The sequence below is a fragment of the Durio zibethinus genome, chromosome 26, assembly GCF_047325235.1.
Source record: "Durio zibethinus cultivar Kanyao isolate XHJ-2024 chromosome 26, ASM4732523v1, whole genome shotgun sequence".
Classification (NCBI taxonomy): domain Eukaryota; kingdom Viridiplantae; phylum Streptophyta; class Magnoliopsida; order Malvales; family Malvaceae; genus Durio; species Durio zibethinus.
The window spans coordinates 2,620,429-2,637,557 of record NC_143187.1 but is presented as its reverse complement, the minus strand read 5'-3'; the positions used below and the strand labels follow the sequence as shown (position 1 = coordinate 2,637,557).

Genomic DNA, 17,129 nt, shown 5'->3' with positions numbered 1-17,129 from the left:
CCCAAAATTAACAACTTTAGTGGCTTCTTGATGAAGTATACTTTGCTTTTCTTTTTATTCCACTAATCTCAATAATTCTGGGGTATTGCGTGGTCTTCCACATTCTCTTCAAGTTCACCAATATAAATAGAATTTTCAAAATCAAATTTCAGAATATTGTAATGATGATCTTCATATTCATTATTCAGATACCTAAAAATAAGTAAATGGATGAAATGTAGAAGGACATATAGTAATGCAAGGAATTGAAATGAAAGATGCAAAATAATGGACAAATGTGCTATGCTTATCATTATTCAATTGAAAATGAAGAAACAAACACATATAAGACATTTAATGCTTTTAACAAAAGCATTTAGATTAGGTTCAACACATTACTTTGGAGAAAATTTAAAAACAATAGATAGCTCCTCAACATGCCAATTTTTTAGTTCTGCACAAAGAGAAGTAATATAGACCCATAAACAGCTTGGATTTTCATTCCCTTCTTTTTCACCTACCATTTGTATTGAAAATTTAGCAAAGATATCTTTCAATGATGCTATAAATTCTTTCTTTTTGTTTTCTACTATATTTGGATAGATATAACCGACTAAGATGAAAATTTCATAAAAAAAAAGAAAAAAATAGGCCTTCAGTCTCTACCTCTTACCCCAAAAAATGAGCTAATCTTTTTTCTCTTTTTTCCTTTATGAACTTCATTTTTTCTTTTTGAGTTGATTTGTATCCTAGCCCAAACTGATCATTTTTCTTGGGCATCATCCATGGTCGTTGCATCCCTTGCAAGTCAACCCACATCTGTTATCCTTTCCTTACCACTTCTTTGAGGGCTATCTTAATAGCTTTAGATAGACATGTAATAGGTATTTTTGATCCTTCACCTACATATATTGCATTAACAAATTCAAAAGATCTAAAAGAATATTCTGGGGCTTTCTCAGCTGCTTCAACATATAATGCAGTAGAAGGTTTAGTCACCAGCGGATCTTTTTCACCAGCAACAATGACCACTTTTTCATCAATTATGAATTTCACTTTCTGATGCAAAGTGAAAGGAAAAGTTCCTACCATGTGAATCCATGGTCTTCTTAAAAGACAACTATAGAAAAAAGTGATATCCATTACTTGAAAGACTATATCAAAAGGTCATGGTCCAATTTGGATTGGTAGCTCGATATTGCTTATCATTTCACAACGAGTTCTATAAAAAACCTTCACTATCATATGGCTCATCTTCATGTAAGATATGTCAACTGGCAATCTAGATAGTGTAGTCATAGACGACATTTTAAAAAGATCCATTATCAATGAGCACCTTTGCTAGTGTATGATCTTTGTATCTTATGAAGATATGCAAGGCCTTAACATCACCTCTACCATCAGGTGAAATTTCATCATCACTAAACGATATAAAATTTTTCACTATGATATTTCCCACTATGCGATCAAGTTTTTTCATAGATATATTATAAGCTACATAAGCCCCGTTAAGTACTTTAAACCAGGCATTTCTATGAGGCTCAAAATTTAACAATAACGAGAACATAAAAATCTAAGCTGGTAAGTGATTTAATTGCTCTACCACACTATATTCACTGTACTTAATAAGTGTAAAAAACTTACAAGCCTCTTTTTCTGTAACTTAATTTTTACATTCTCGATCCAGGACTAAGGTTAAGTGAGTCTCTTGGTCGTTAGGCTATTTATTTTCTTTTTCTAAGCTTGTCTCCCTTTTTTTTACTTTTTCTTGTCATACTCTCTCAAGTGCTTCTGGGGTATAGCATTGCTCACTTTGAGTTATGCCCTCTACGTCAGTTATGTTTGTTGTACTTGCATCACATGAGCCATATTGAAGAGAACCATTATCCAAACCTTGTAATATGATATTACAATCATATTTTCAAGGGATTGCCTTATCCGATTTGTACAGGAATGGGCTAGGGACCTCAATTGTCACCTTTGGCGTAGTTGTACAAATTGGTTCACCAATTTTAGCACTCAATTTTTCATCATAAAAGATCGTGACAGCTCAAAATTTATATGAACTAGCTTATTAACCTTAACACTTGGTTTTTCTTCATAGAAGATGATAATAGGCTCAAAATTCATTTGGTAAGGTATACTTTTAGACGAGTCTCCTGTCACAATATTCACTGAACTTTCTTCACATTTTTCATAAAATTCAACCAAAAAAGAATCCATTATTCTCTACAACTCATGTCAAAATGCTTCATAATCTTGAAGCGAATGACCAACCATCCCCATATGGAATTCACAAGTGTGATCTGAATTATATGTGAAATTTCCATTATTTAAGTTTTTAGGTATTGGATGAATTATATTTGCTTTCACAAAGGCAACAAATATTTCATCCATAGAGGTTTTGATCTTGTTTACTTCTTTTTTAATATTTTGAGTTGTCTCACTATTTAAAGCATTTATTGATCCTTCACTATGATTAGGTAACGGATTGACCTTCACACTTGATCCAGCTTTGGTTGTGAAATTTAAAATTTTGTTATCAATCAGGCTTTGGACCTTACGTTTAAAAGCTATATAATTTTTTAGATAGTGGCCCTAAATTCCATAATGATAGTCATATGAAGTTTCAGGATCATAATTTTTGGATATGAAGGTTTCAAGGGCTCTATAGATTGTCGAGCCATCAAGTGTTTCTAGAATAACTGAGGGAACAATTTTATGTATGTCATAGGAATTGGATCAAATTATTGTTGCTTTCGATTATTTCGAGGTTTCTTTTTATTAAAGTTTATGGTATTTGACTGAGGGGAAGGTCATGGTGAAGATGCTCGAGGATGAACATTGGCTTGGAAAGTAGATGTCTAGGTTTGCACTGGTTGGTAATGGTGTGGGTTTTGGAAAATGTTAGAAATGGTTGGGTAAGAAGGTTGGTATATAAGATATGAGTGGTATAGGATAAAAGGTCTTAGTTTTAGTTTTTTAATGGTGACAGCTTGCACTTTTACTTTTTTTTTCTTGGATGATCCTTATTTTTTTGATCCAAAAATATCACCTCCATCAATTTTTTCATTTTTAATGGCATTTTCTATTATCTCTTTCGTAATCACCATATCAACAAAGTTTTTTCATGGCCTGACCAATGAGCCTATCATAGTAAGGTGCTCAAGGGTATTGATGAACATAATAGTTGTTTCTTTCTTGATGAGAGGAGGTTAAACCTGAGCGACAACATCTCACCATCTCTGGGTATATTCTTTAAAATTTTCATTAGCTTTCTTTTTCTTGTTTTGCAGGGACAGTCTATCTAGAGCCATGTCTATGATATGTTTGTATTGAGTAATAAATTCTTTGGCCAGATCTTTCCATGAATGAATACGACTCTTGTTTAATTGAATATATCATCTGGCAGCTGATCCAATAAGACAATCCTAAAAATAATAGATAAGCAACTTGTCATTGCTTGTATGCTCAGTCATTTTTTGATAGAACATAGTGATATGTGCCTGAAGGTATTTGGTTTCGTCATATTTTTCAAATTTTGATACTTTAAACTTTTATGAGATTACCAAATTTGGGACCAAACTGAGTTCACTAGCATCAATTGCACCAAAAATATTTACACCTTCAATAGCTCGTAGCCTTTCTTCCAAGAGATCTAACTTCTGCTGTGCCTTTGTATTCTTAGATTGTTCAGACATGCCTTTCTTTCGTTTCTCTTATTCTCTTGGGTTATCTAAATCTGAGACCATAATGGGCTTAACATGACTTGCCCCAATATTTAAACTAGCATGTCCTTAACTACGTGGTTGAACTGTGAAGTGAGGTAAATTAAATTGAGCATGTGGCTACCTTTCAGGCTATGTCATTTGTGGATGTGTTTGATAAAAGGTTTGAGCATACGGTGGAGTAAACCCTGGTGGATACGATGGATTTTCCTTATCATCGGTATTTTTTTGGGCTTAAGGCTCTTTCTTAGTAGTCACTTCTTCAACTACCCATTTTTCTTTGTTCATTTTCGTTATCATGTCCATCATTGCAGCCATCTCTTTTTGAGTCTTTTCTTAAGTCCTAGTCATTTGTTCTATCAACTTTTATTGAGACCTAATCATTTGCTTCTACATATCAAATTGAGTTTTTTCTATCCTTTTTATTCTAGATGCTTGCTCGCTTTCCATGATCCTGACTTGTGAGCAAATGTTGTAACAATGACAATTGGTTTGATCTATATATTTTTTTTATGGCCTAACTATCCTTGTAGCTGATTGAGTTAAAGGAAACTCTTTGAGATTTGGTATTTCGAGGCATTTTTCTTTTAGTCATGATGTATATTTTAAATGAAACACATATATGATGCATGAATGGAAATAATGTGCTTATTATATATCCAATATTTATAAATTTAAGTTTGAACTTAAACCACCATATCATAATTTCACATTATCTTTACAAAATACTTCTTTCATTACAATATTAAAATTTTCAAAAAAAAGCATTCTACATGCTTGTATTACTCATAAGCACTATATAAAAAATTGGTCAAGTATTGGCTGTGCTATCCTGGGTAAACTTCTTCTTTTACTCGTTTAGCTTTTTAGGCAATATTTCTTACTTTGAAGCTAACTTCTCTTATCTTTTCTACTAGGTGAGTGGCTTGAAATTCTTTCAATTGATATTTTTCTTTCCAATACTGTGCTTTATGTTCAAATTGATTTCGTTCCTCTTTCAAAACTTGAATGGCTTCACGTTGATAATGCATTTGCTGTTTCAAGTCATCTACGAGACCTTGTAGTATCTTCTTTTCTTTCACAGATTGACTAAGCTCTTTTTCTTTAGATAACAAATTAGACCAAATTTGTTTTGTATTCTTTTTGAATTTTTCAAGTTATGTGGTCATTGTGGTGATGGACCTATGCCAGCTTTTAGAAATATTTTCTTGTTCTCTTTCAAGCTTTCGAGATTTTGCTTCACTCTTATCAGGTTTGTCTTTCTACTCATTAATCTCATGCTGGAGCTTCTTCTTTTTAAGCATCCATATTTTTATTTTTTCTTCAAATTTATGCTTTATAGTTTTTATATCTTCAGGAATCTTTTCATAATGGGTGTTTTCTTTAGGACCAACTTTGCTTGTGACTCATTGACTTCTCCATATCAGATATTCAGGTGTGGCTTTGTCTGCATATCCTCCACGATCTATTCTTCGAGTCTGCTTCTATTCTTCGATAATCTCTTTTACCTTTTCCAGAAATTATGATTCCTTAAAAAAGAATTCTAACTCTTAAAGCCCATGAGTCATTAGGACAAATTGCTCTAATCCTAATTGTTGATGAACTAGTGCCGAAACATAGGTCGTACCTCTCCACGGTCCTAAGAGTGGAACCCATGGCTTGTCACCACACTTGTATAACATAGCCTCTCGTGGCATTCATGGAGCTCTCCATATAACCTGAGCAATAGTGAGATTTTGCAAAGTCAATACCCATTCTTCTTTAGCCTTTGATTCTGACCACTCAACATTGTAACATTCTTTTGGTCTACTTTTATTATAATAAGTAGGATGAAATTTACCTACGGGATGTTAAAGATGACTTTTTGCCCAAATGTAAAGTAACGGTACACACCCTATGAAGCATCTTTCTTTTCTTTGACAATGATTCAATGATCTAAAGGTTTCTACTAGTATAGAAAGAGCATGATTGATTTTATTGTCCACCTGCTCAAGAAAGTCAATCACTGATACCTCATGTGCCCCAAGACCTTCAAAACAATTATCAAGCCATAAATTACCAAAGCTATCATTCTCATGCCTCATTCATCCTCTAAGTGTTTGATGATGTGATCACATAAGATTTCCCATGGGATGCAGTCACTTTTGCCTTTTGTTTGGATATATAAGTTCATATTCTAAGTGGGGACCTCCATCATACAAGCGAGTTTCTTTTGAGATCCAAGTTTTTGACTTTACCAATAGATTTTATCTTGATTAAAAAAATGCAACTATAACAATGTAGTATACTCTTCAATTGATGGGGTCATATTTATTTCGTTGAATATGAAACATCTGTATACAAGGTCCCAAAATTGAACTAAAGCTCTTATTAGCTGATTTTTTATAGATACCTCAAGCAGTGAAGCAATATGACTATATTTTACCTCGAAAGTCATCTTTCTAGAAGTTGTTACACAGCGCCAAATCTTGACCAACTCAAAAATGTCATTTTGTTGAAGTTCCAATTTGATTTCTTCAGGCAAAATTTGCAGTGAAGCAATATGACTATATTTTACCTCGAAAGTCATCTTTCTAGAAGTTGTTACACAGCGCCAAATCTCGACCAACTCAAAAATGTCATTTTGTTGAAGTTCCAATTTGATTTCTTCAGGCAAAATTTCTTGTTCAGATTCTTTCAAACAATTTCTCATTCTATTTTAGGCTTATAATGATAGAGTTATCACCACTTTGGTCTCTTCACACACGGTGAGCTTCAAAGTTGAAAACATCATGATGGTATTTCTGAAGCAAGACTAAAAATCTTCTTACTGATATTGGCATATTGATAAGCATATCCTTTATGCAAGTGTTTATGATGATGCATGATCATGAAATGAAAAGAAAGCAAAACAAAATAGGGATAGTAATCATATTAAAATAAATATTCCCTCACGTATCCTAATTTAAGGTATAATCTACAAAAATGGTAAGGCCTTATCTAAGGTTGGTTTCTTAAGGTTCATGCATGGTTTGGTAATTAACACAGGCTAAAAATGTTCCCAAATTGATCTTTACTGTCATCCACTCTAGACTAGCAAGGCTCCCGATCTTTACCCATAACGGGCTGTTGATGGAAAGGGTTCAACTTGAGTGAAAGTATTTCGCTAGCCCAAGTGGAGGCATTATAACCTCACGAAAGTGTAAGTACTCTACTCCCTCCTAAAAAGGGATAGATTTGGGAGCTCGGGTATAGAGCTCATGCATGAATGCAAATGTGCACATGTGTGAGGGAATGTAACAATTATTAATCAAATTAACAATATAGTTAGCAATAATATAAAATAAGTACAATAACATATCAAAACTAAATGAAACAAAAAAAATTATTCTAAGATGAGATAAGAAATTAAAATTAAATATAAAAAAGAGCATAAAATCAAAATTTGGATGACGTATGTTTAATTTTTGGCTTGACTCTCAAGGATCTCTAGCGGAGTCACCAAGCTGTAATAACAATTTTTCGTCTAGGGGACTCGATCGCTAGACTTGATGAAATTTTCGGAGTCGCCACCAATATTTCTAGAGGGTATGATTGGCCACCCAAAAATATCATCTTTTAATAAAAATCTTAAAATTAATTAAGATTTACTAAAAGAAGTTTAGGTCTACGAAACTAAAATTAGATTTTGGAGTACGATTATGAGTGAGGGAGGTATCAGCACCCTCACGTTGCTGGTTCAAAGAATAGTACCAATTAAACATGTGTAATCCTTTAATTTTGATGATATAGTCTTTTATATTTATTTAATTTCTTAAAATTTATTTAAAAAAATATTTTTTTGTTGTGAAATTAGTATTATTATTATTATTTCATATTCTATAAATTCTCCAACACTTTGATGGAATTTATAGAAAATCACTATTTAGAAAGTATTTTGAAAAAATTGATTATTCACAAAATTCTTGAAATCTTGTTATAAGATATTTTATTTATTTGTTTTAAAAAAAGATTTTAGGAACATCTCGACTCTTTGGTAAGTTTTCAAAATTTATTAAACAAATTTTAAGATTATCTCGACTATTCAGTGACAACCTAAAAATTTTGAATAAGTTTTAAGATTATCTCAACTTTTGACAAGATCCTAAAAATATTTTTTTTTAATTAAAGGGAATTAATTAATTAATCTTTATTAGGATTATTTTAAAAAATTTTATTATTTATTAATTATTTTTATTATAAAAAAATTTAGATTATCTCGACTCACCGATGAAATCTAAATATTAATATCTTACTTGTATTAAAGAAAATCAAACCTTTTCAATTTTTTTATTTTTTTAAATATTCAAAATATCAATTATTATTATTTTTTATTATTGTTTTACATTGTCTAAATCAATCTTTATTTTAGTAAAAATAATTTTGGATTATCTCAACTCTATGTTAAAATTTGAAAAATTATTTTTACTTGCAACAATTAAAGAAAATTTAACTCTTTCAGCTTTCCCTAAAAATTACACTTACAAGTTTCATTTAAACAATTTATTTTTTTATTTATAATTTATTTATTATTATTTATTTAGCAAAAAATATTTTTTAAATTATCCCAACACTTTGATAAAATTTAAATAATATTTTTGTTTGTAATAAAATTTATTTCCCTTAAATAGTTATTATTATTAATTTCTTTTGCATATTATATTTTTTAGGTCGTTATTTTATTTTATTTTAGTTTTGTTTTTTATTTTATTTATTCATTTCTAAAAAATTATTGCTAATAATAATATAAAACAACAATAATAATACTAACAATAACATTATAAAAAATCAATATAAAAAGATAAACATAAAAATTAACATAAAATAAATAAAATCAAAAATCAAAACAAAAAATAAAAGGAAAAAAAAAGAAAAACCTATGAAATGGGTCGGGTTGGCGCACTGGTTGACGCGTAGATTTTGTATGGGTCAAATGCCCAAAACGACGTCGTTCTGGAGTGCTTATAAATAGGCCAAAATCAATTTTTTTCTTATTTTCTTCTTTCCCCTCTCTACCCTAAAGCCTCTCTCTCTAAAAACCCAGCAACCAATCGTCATGGCAACCCAGATTTCGACCGGTTGCTATTGTGCACAAGTGGTCGGAATCTTCAACGGCACCAGAAAATTCAAAGATCCCCAGATTTCGGTGGTCGAAAAATTTAAACTTTTTTAATTTTCAATGACCCAAAAAGTTTTTAAAAAATTCTCAAAAAATCCTAAATTGCTCATTTTTGTTTTTTAAGTACTTCTTCAAACCCAGATTTTTCAAAATAAAATCTCAAACCTCTTAGATCTAAAATTTTATTCTCGGTTATTTTTTTTTCTAATTTTTTGTTTTACTATTGGTTCTTCAAAGAGGATTGTGATTGCTCCTTTTTTTTTTTGTTTTGCAGAACCCCTAGTTGTTCCCCTATATTCCCCTCTCTGTTTTTTCCTGTTTTTGCAGAAATTAACTCTATTTATAGAGCTTCTAAGATTCAAGATCCCAGATCTCCTGGGATCTTTTGTGAAAAATTTGAAGATCTGTTCGATGACTTTTGGTCACCGGATTTCATGCTGCCAAGTTAGGCAGTGTCAAAAAGAAAAAAAATCACTTTGGCAGCTTGATTTCAGTTACCAGAATTAAAACCAAAAGATTTTTTTATGACTTTTTTTTTCTTTTTTTAATTAATTAATTAATAATATTAATATTAATATATAAACAAAAAAAATCATTAATCAAAATTAGTGTCTACAATAATAATAATAATAATAATAATAATAATAATAATAATAATAATAATAATAATAATAACAAAATCGATTAAATTTGGTATATATATAACATATGTATATGTGTGTCTGTATAAGAGTAATTGATAAATATGCAAATAAGAGAATAAGATAAAAGCCATATGCACTAAATTTCTTTGTTACACAAACGACTAAATCGGTTAAGAAGACAACAAACTATAATATGCAGTTTTGCTATAATACATATACATCAAACATTCATATATAATCTTCTAAGGGGTAAATGGAAATAAATAAACAAATAATTAACAGCAATAATTTTCATTTTAAATTACACAAATTTAGCTTGCTTCGACTTTTATTTTGATACAGGTACTATGTAACATTCAAATCTAAATTCAGTCTCTCCAATTCATCCTTCCAAACACAGCAATAAGAAAGTAATACTAGTAGCTACACACCACAATAATCTGAAAGAGCACATTTTGCAGTTTGGCCAGCCTCGGTGTAAAGGAATCCCAAAAATTGATCATGGGTAAAGGGTTTAAAGAGCAAGGGATGTTGTTCATCCACTAGCTCTTCGGGGGCCTTTATTGTGTAACCGGCTTTTGGGATGGAAAATAGTCCCGCTGAGTGTCTTGTCTTGTTTCCCTTCAACATCACACGATGAAATGGAGAGTGCACGTGACCATTTAACCATGCCTGCAAATTTATGATACAAACTGAGTTTCAGCACAAATTTAATTTATGTTTCCAAATTCATATACTCCCTCTCCCTTCTTCATCATGTTTGTTTTTTACATAAGAAAGAAGGATAGTCTATGAAAACTAAGTTGTAAAATATTTGTTTAGTGATTTGTTTATTGCTTTCAGGGTTAAAACACAAAGGAAAATTAGTAAAATGATGAAGAGTGACGTTTCAACCGAGAAAAATTTAAGTACAACAGCGACATAGGAGTTGAAATTTTTCGATAATATTTTAGCATCTTACGAGGATTTTTGTCCAACCGATGGATACTTCAGAGTTTAAACCTTTGGACATCATCTTTTTTTTTTTTTTAATCTTTTGACTTATTGAAAAGGGGAATGGGAAGGGACTTACATAGAGAATATCCCCAATCATCACAATGAATGAGGCAGGGGAGGGCTTGAGGTGGATCCATTCACCATCTTTGGTTCGAACCTCTAATCCATCCACATCATTTTGGTACAATATGGTCATTGTATTCTTGTCCGTGTGACCATATAGTCCAAGCTTTGCCTCAGTTGTTGCAGGCCCTTTATATTTCATGAGTCTAAGAAGGTAGTAATTCGACTCCATGTGCTCATCCATGTATTTCTCAAGACTTAAGCTCTCCAAAATCATCCTCCTAACCATTCGTTCTATTCCTAACACTTGCTCAGACAAAGACTGTATCGATTTGCTGCCAAGATCAAAATGCAAAAGATCAGTATAAAGAGTTATCTCTCGCATAGAAATTAAATTTGGTTGACTTTTTTTTCTTTGCCGATAATTAGAGTAGGAGAGGATGATTGTAGAAGGGAATTAAGCGAGTATTGTTATATAGAATTAGAACCTGAAAGCTGTATTCCCTTGGGGCCATAAAATGTTAGACAAGCCTTCTACATTCTGGGTGATGTTTGGTTCATCAATACCAATGCTTTCATATAGTGGCGACCTCTCAGGGTGAACCCCCAGATATCCATGGTAAGGCTTCTCAGAAACATTGAGCATTTTGGTTTCCAATGGGAGGTCAAACACTTCTTCCAATGCTCCAAATACTGCTTCTCGAAGCTCTATATCTTCATCGACCAAAGCCTCAAAGCAGCCGAATTCTTCAAGTGCTTTTCGGACTAGAACTTTCACTGAATCCCATTCAGGGGTGCCTTGCTTTAGGTCTTTGTTTGAGAAATCTATGATTGGAAGCCTAAGTGGTGTCTCGCAACATATTTCTTCTCCCATCGCGTGGTAAACAACAATGGCAGATGTAGATCCTTTCTTTGGGTCAATTAAGCTAGCATTTTAATTAAATTGCTTATATAGTTTAATATGATGCTTATATTAATACAATATTTAGGAGATAAATGAATGATAGTGGGTTTTTTTCTTCTTTCTTTACTAATTAATTTTATTTAAGGAAGGCCGAAACTTAATGATTATATCAACAATCGCGTGGTCGATTGGTAGATTCTTAATTTAATAAATAAGATTCAAATTCTAGCAATCTAAATATTAAAAAAAAATCAATGATCATGTGTTATTTTAAGAGTAACATCAGTTCTCTCATTAACGAGATTCTTGGCAATGGGCAAATCACTTTGTATGTGCTGGCTATAAACAGCTAGCTAAAAAGTCAACTCCCAATTTCATCATTAAAAAGGATCATTTTTTAAATTGTTGCTGCTGATTGGACCTGATATTGGTTCTCTTACTGATGATGATGCAAACGTGGTGATGGCTTAACTAACTATTATTTAATTTTATTTCAGCCACATTTCAATAATAATCGATTTCCTTGGTTTATGGTTAAAGAAAATGGGGCATTATTTACATTTTGTAGGATGATAAACAAATGCCCATCTAGTTGTTTTCTTTCTATGGAGTACAGCTTTTTGTTTAAAGATCAAGTTTCTTTTAGGTACGTTATTGATTAATCAATTAATATAACGCCACTAGACAATCAAGTTGAAGGAACAAAAATGAAGAAATGTTTTAGTAGGTTTTTATTGGGGAAGGAGGATGTGAACTTGGTTATTTGAGTAGGAGTAAAATGTATCAATTACATACATGATTTTTGTATAGTATTTTAATTTATTTATGGCTTTTAAATTTGAGTTCTTTCATTCATGATCTTTAAAATATGTTCTAAATTCATTCATTTCGTCGATCATTGTTAAAAATTTAACAAAATATGTCATATTAACACAAGTGGATGTTCTTATGGCATAAATTTTAGCTAAAAAAAAATTAAAGACTGCCGTTTTGCTCATGTCAACATCCACAAAGACATACGCATAACCTTGAGACGATAAATTTTGTTGTTTTAATGACAACTGGTGGAATGGATGAATTTTGAACATTTTAAAAGGTTATATACCAAAAAAATTGAGTTTTAAAAATCTTTGATGAAAATGAATTGTTACTTAATGTCGTGGATCTATGATGTAATTTATTCTAAGAAGGAGATATAAGGAATTACGTGTTAGTGAATCAATTATTGCTTGAGTGCCAAAAAATGGTTTATGATATCGCTTGAATCTCTAATTTTGCATCGAGGACAATAGAGCGCCACATATATCCCGGCTTATATTTTGAGAAACCTCGCTTATGAAACAAAACATGAAACTAAAATGTTTTAGTTGCTTTGATTTCTTTGGATTTAAAGTTATCAAAAATTAAACTTTGACACTTGAAATTAAAAATTTAATATTTTATCAAAATCACATGATTATTTATAAATTAATTGCTCAGATTCAAAGTTAAAATTAATCCGAAATTGTATCACACGTTCATTTTTTTTGAACGACATCTCCCTACTTTCAGGCAAATAATCAGAGTAACTCGATTTGTTTTCTGTTTCCAGTGAACTAAAAAAGAAACAGAGAGAGAAAGGAATGAAAGAAGAACGCATGTGACTTTGCCACCAAATCAGCACACAAACGCAACATATGATGGTTATTGAAGAAATAAAATAACTTCAATTAGCGAGAATATTGCAGCCATCACAACCAGATGAAAGGTTTTCCTTAAAAAATTTGGAGACTTCTCTTTTAGGACACTGCCGAAACAGGTCAATCCTAGGCAGCTGTACTGAGGAAGAAAAGAAACACACAAATGACAACCACATTAACCTGGAAATGATAAAATTTTTATAGCTATCGTTTTTTTTCCTTAAATTATCCATATCCATATCTATATTACTTGTAAAACTTTTGTTCGAGTTTAATATCACGAGTCAAATGGCACAAATTTAATTTAAAAATAAAAAATTAAATAAAATCATAATATCAAATAATAAAAGCTGATATTCATGTCTTTCAATTTTTTATATAATTTTTTTTTTTGAAAATAAAATTGCCTAATGCTTCCTATATATAAACCTCTTACTTTTCCTTAAAAAACTACCCACACGTAACTTCTTATTCTCTTCTAATATAATTTTATTTTATTTATTCACATAATAAGTGAAGTGTGCACATTTTTAGTAATTTAGGTAACAACAATTTTTGGAGAGTTTTGCATCTCTCTTGTGTTTTGAACCTGTTTGTACTTTGGCAGTATTGTGGATCAGCTAAAATAATAAAGGAGTCGCTAAACTTTATCACTTTATTTAGAAAAATTATTATATTTTTATTTTACCCAAAGAAGCTCTTTTTTTTTTTTTTAATCTAAGTATGCTTTTATTTCAAACAAAAGATTAATTTATTTTAAGAGTTTATTTAGATGCAAATTTAATAATAAAAATTTATTTAGATACAAATTAAATGATAAGACCTTATTAGTGTGTAAAAATTAAGGGCTTATTTGGGTTTAGCGCCTTATATAAATAAAATGGTAAAATTCAGATTTCTTTTTCTTATTTTAACCTTGTGGGTCTGATTTTTTTTTTGGAATTTGGCCCACTTCCCTGCAGTTAGTGTTTTGATTGAATGAGGTTGTAATAAATGATCATTCTCATCACTGTCAATTAATTTGTTGTGGGCTAACTTGAAATCTCATTCGCAGCAATCTTGACACAAGTCTTGATTCATAGGCCACTCAAACATATTTTACATATACTAGTTAACTCATATTTTACATATTGTTTTACATATTTCTGTTATTAGAGAATTTTTCTAGTTAAAATGTTTAAGTTTTAAATACAAAAATAAAAGTAAGTATATATCATAAAATTATAAATATTATAAATAATTGTGATATGTATTTAATAAAATTAAAATGCAATTTGATTTTTGTAAAAGCATAAGGACATTCTTTTTTTAAGTAAAAATACTTATTAAAAATCAATAAATTATATTGGAATTTATACCTTGCTTTTTAGTTTTTCAATTGAATTACATATCATTCTCTCTCTCTCTCTCTCTCTCTCTCTCTCTCTCTCTCTCTCTCTCTCTCTTTTTTTGAATTAACCAATGAGAAATTTTCTTTAAAATTACTTTTAAGGACTACCTGCGTATAAGTGTTAATTAACTCTTTTAAAAGCTAAGCTCGAACTTGGATCAAACCAAACATTTAAATTTATTATTGAAATATATGAAAAATTTTCTGTTAATATTAAATATTTTTAATTATTTTTTAAAATTAAAATAATTTTGATTTATATAGTAATATCCTATGTTGGGACCCACCTAAAAAATTCTATCCAAATCCAAACTCATGAACAATAGACTTTGGCCTCCAAGACCAATATTTTGTCACTGGAAGCCCTATTTTTCTTGTGGTGATATTCTCACACTAATAATAACAATCCATTTTTTAGTCATAGTAGAATCTTTAAATATATAACCAACAAATCTTCCATTATTCAATTATAAAAGATAATGTCAAAAATAGCGTGATATATTGAAAAAGTACTGAAATTCTTAATTTTTTGAGTTTCAGTTTTGAGAACTTCAAATTACAATACTATTAATTTAAAGAAGTACTTAAGGTTTTGAAAATATCGAATTAAGATGCAAACTATATATATATATATATATATATATATATTTAGACACCACAATAAACTTCAAGAGTAGAGTGAGCTTTTTGGCCATCTTCGGTATAGCAGAATTTCAAGAATTCAGCGTAATCAAAGGGCTTATAGAGCAAGGGGTGTGCTTCATCCACTAGCTCCTCTGGTACTTTTATTATGTAGCCTCCTTTTGGAACTGAAAACAGTCCAAGCGAGTACCTTGTCTTGTCTCCACTCATCATCACGCGATGATAAGTATACTTCAATCGCCCATTTAACCATGCCTGCAACATTCAACTCAATGTATCTATAAGCATTTTTCTTTCACTTCAAAATTTTATTAATTAGCCTAAACAGGATAATTATAAGTGGTCTATATATATGATACAATGTTAAATCATAAAAATAGAAATTCCACTAAATTTGGTTTAGCTTTTTTCTTAACGAATTCATTAATAGATGGGAAAACTTGGAAGATACTTACATGGAGAGATTCCCCAATGGTGACAATGAAAGAGTCTTTAGAGGGTTTCACATCGATCCATTCTCCATCGTTGCGCTGTACCCCCAACCCATGAACCTCATTTTGGTACAATATGGTCACTACGTTCTTGTCTCTGTGAGCTTTTAGTCCAACCTGTGTTTCAGTGGTTTTTGGCCCTTTATACTTCATTACCCTAAGAAGGTAGCCCGTTGAGTCCATGTGCTCATCAATATATTTCTCAAGATGGAAAATCTCCAATATCATTGTTCTTTTCATTTCATCTAACTCCGATAATTGCTTTGAGAAGGATTGTATAGTTTTGCTGTCAAGATTAAGTAGAGGTAAAAAAACATGTTGATAAAAAAAATTTAAGAGAATAAGTATATGTATACATAGACAATATGCTATTTCATGGAAAAAAAAGGCAGAAGGAAACTTATGAACCTGAAACGTGTGTTTCCTTCAGGCCAAAGGGTACTAGTCTGGGCTTCAACTTTTTCAACAATGTTGGCATGTTCAATGCCAATGCTCTCAAACAATGGTACTAGAGGGTGTTGACCAAGATACCCATTCTAAGGCAGTTCGGAAACATTGCGAGTTTTGATTTGTAGAGGGAGGTCAAAAAGCTCTTCCATGGCTCCAAATATTGCATCTCGAATCTCGAGAGGGATCTTGTGGAACAATGCCTCAAAGCAACTATACTCTTGAAGGGCTTGTTCCACTTGCCCTTTCAGCAAATCCCACTCAACCGTGCCAGGTTTTAGGTCTGGCTTAGTGAAATCAATGACTGGAAGCTTCAAAGTAGTTTGGGAGTCCATTGCTAACAAAGAACAACGGAGAGGAAGTTAATTTTTTCTTGTGATTAGATCTGAAGTATTATCATGTAAATGAACCAATTTATATACAGCTCCAACGATGCTCGAATCCTTAGGGACGCTTGAATGATCAAGATCAGTTTCTATTCAAATATTAAAATTAAAAAATGGTGAATAAATTATGGCTTTAATATTTCAAGAATTCATTTACAAAAGATACTTTTAATGTAATCCTTGTTTTTATTGAAGTTTCGACTTCCGATGAATCACGTTGACATTTGATAAAAAAAATACTTATAGAAATTAAATTTGTTTGGAGGCGGTATGTTTCCAGGAGCTTCACGTGTTTTCATGTTATTGATATCTTTTTTTTTTTTTTCAGCTGGACCTAGCTGCTTCATAGTATGTAAGACTTGCAGTTCATTTAGAAGCCTTCACCAAATTCACTTCTTGAAAATTTTATGATGAATATGCAACTACTATTTTCTATATTTTTGCGAAATAATATTTACTTCTGTCCCAAATTTGAGGTATCTTTAGAGCTCACACCCTTCTATCCTAATGATCTCTTTCTCTCATCATCTTCTCCGATTTGTTTTAATGGCCAGATCTATTAATTTGATGCTTAGCATGAATGCTTTTGGGCAAAACATCTCATGTTTCTCTTTCATCTATTCATGAACAACCCAAAAAGTTT

General features: G+C 31.1%; 2 protein-coding genes across 2 annotated transcripts; both read right to left on the bottom strand.

Annotated features, from left to right (window-relative positions):
* Positions 1 to 9,755: 9,755 nt before the first annotated feature.
* On the bottom strand, positions 9,756 to 11,224 carry LOC111274121 (putative 2-oxoglutarate-dependent dioxygenase AOP1.2). The gene is made up of 3 exons (XM_022858768.2): positions 11,036 to 11,224; positions 10,561 to 10,882; positions 9,756 to 10,160 (listed from the first exon to the last, which is right to left on the bottom strand). The coding sequence occupies exons 1-3, from the start codon at positions 11,191 to 11,193 to the stop codon at positions 9,912 to 9,914; spliced, it is 729 nt and encodes a 242-aa protein (XP_022714503.2). The 5' UTR covers positions 11,194 to 11,224; the 3' UTR covers positions 9,756 to 9,911.
* A 3,944-nt stretch (positions 11,225 to 15,168) lies between these two features.
* LOC111318554 (putative 2-oxoglutarate-dependent dioxygenase AOP1.2) lies at positions 15,169 to 15,938 on the bottom strand. The gene is made up of 2 exons (XM_022921413.2): positions 15,618 to 15,938; positions 15,169 to 15,417 (listed from the first exon to the last, which is right to left on the bottom strand). Exons 1-2 carry the CDS (start codon positions 15,891 to 15,893, stop codon positions 15,169 to 15,171), a joined length of 525 nt encoding a protein of 174 aa, XP_022777148.2. The 5' UTR covers positions 15,894 to 15,938.
* Positions 15,939 to 17,129: the final 1,191 nt, after the last annotated feature.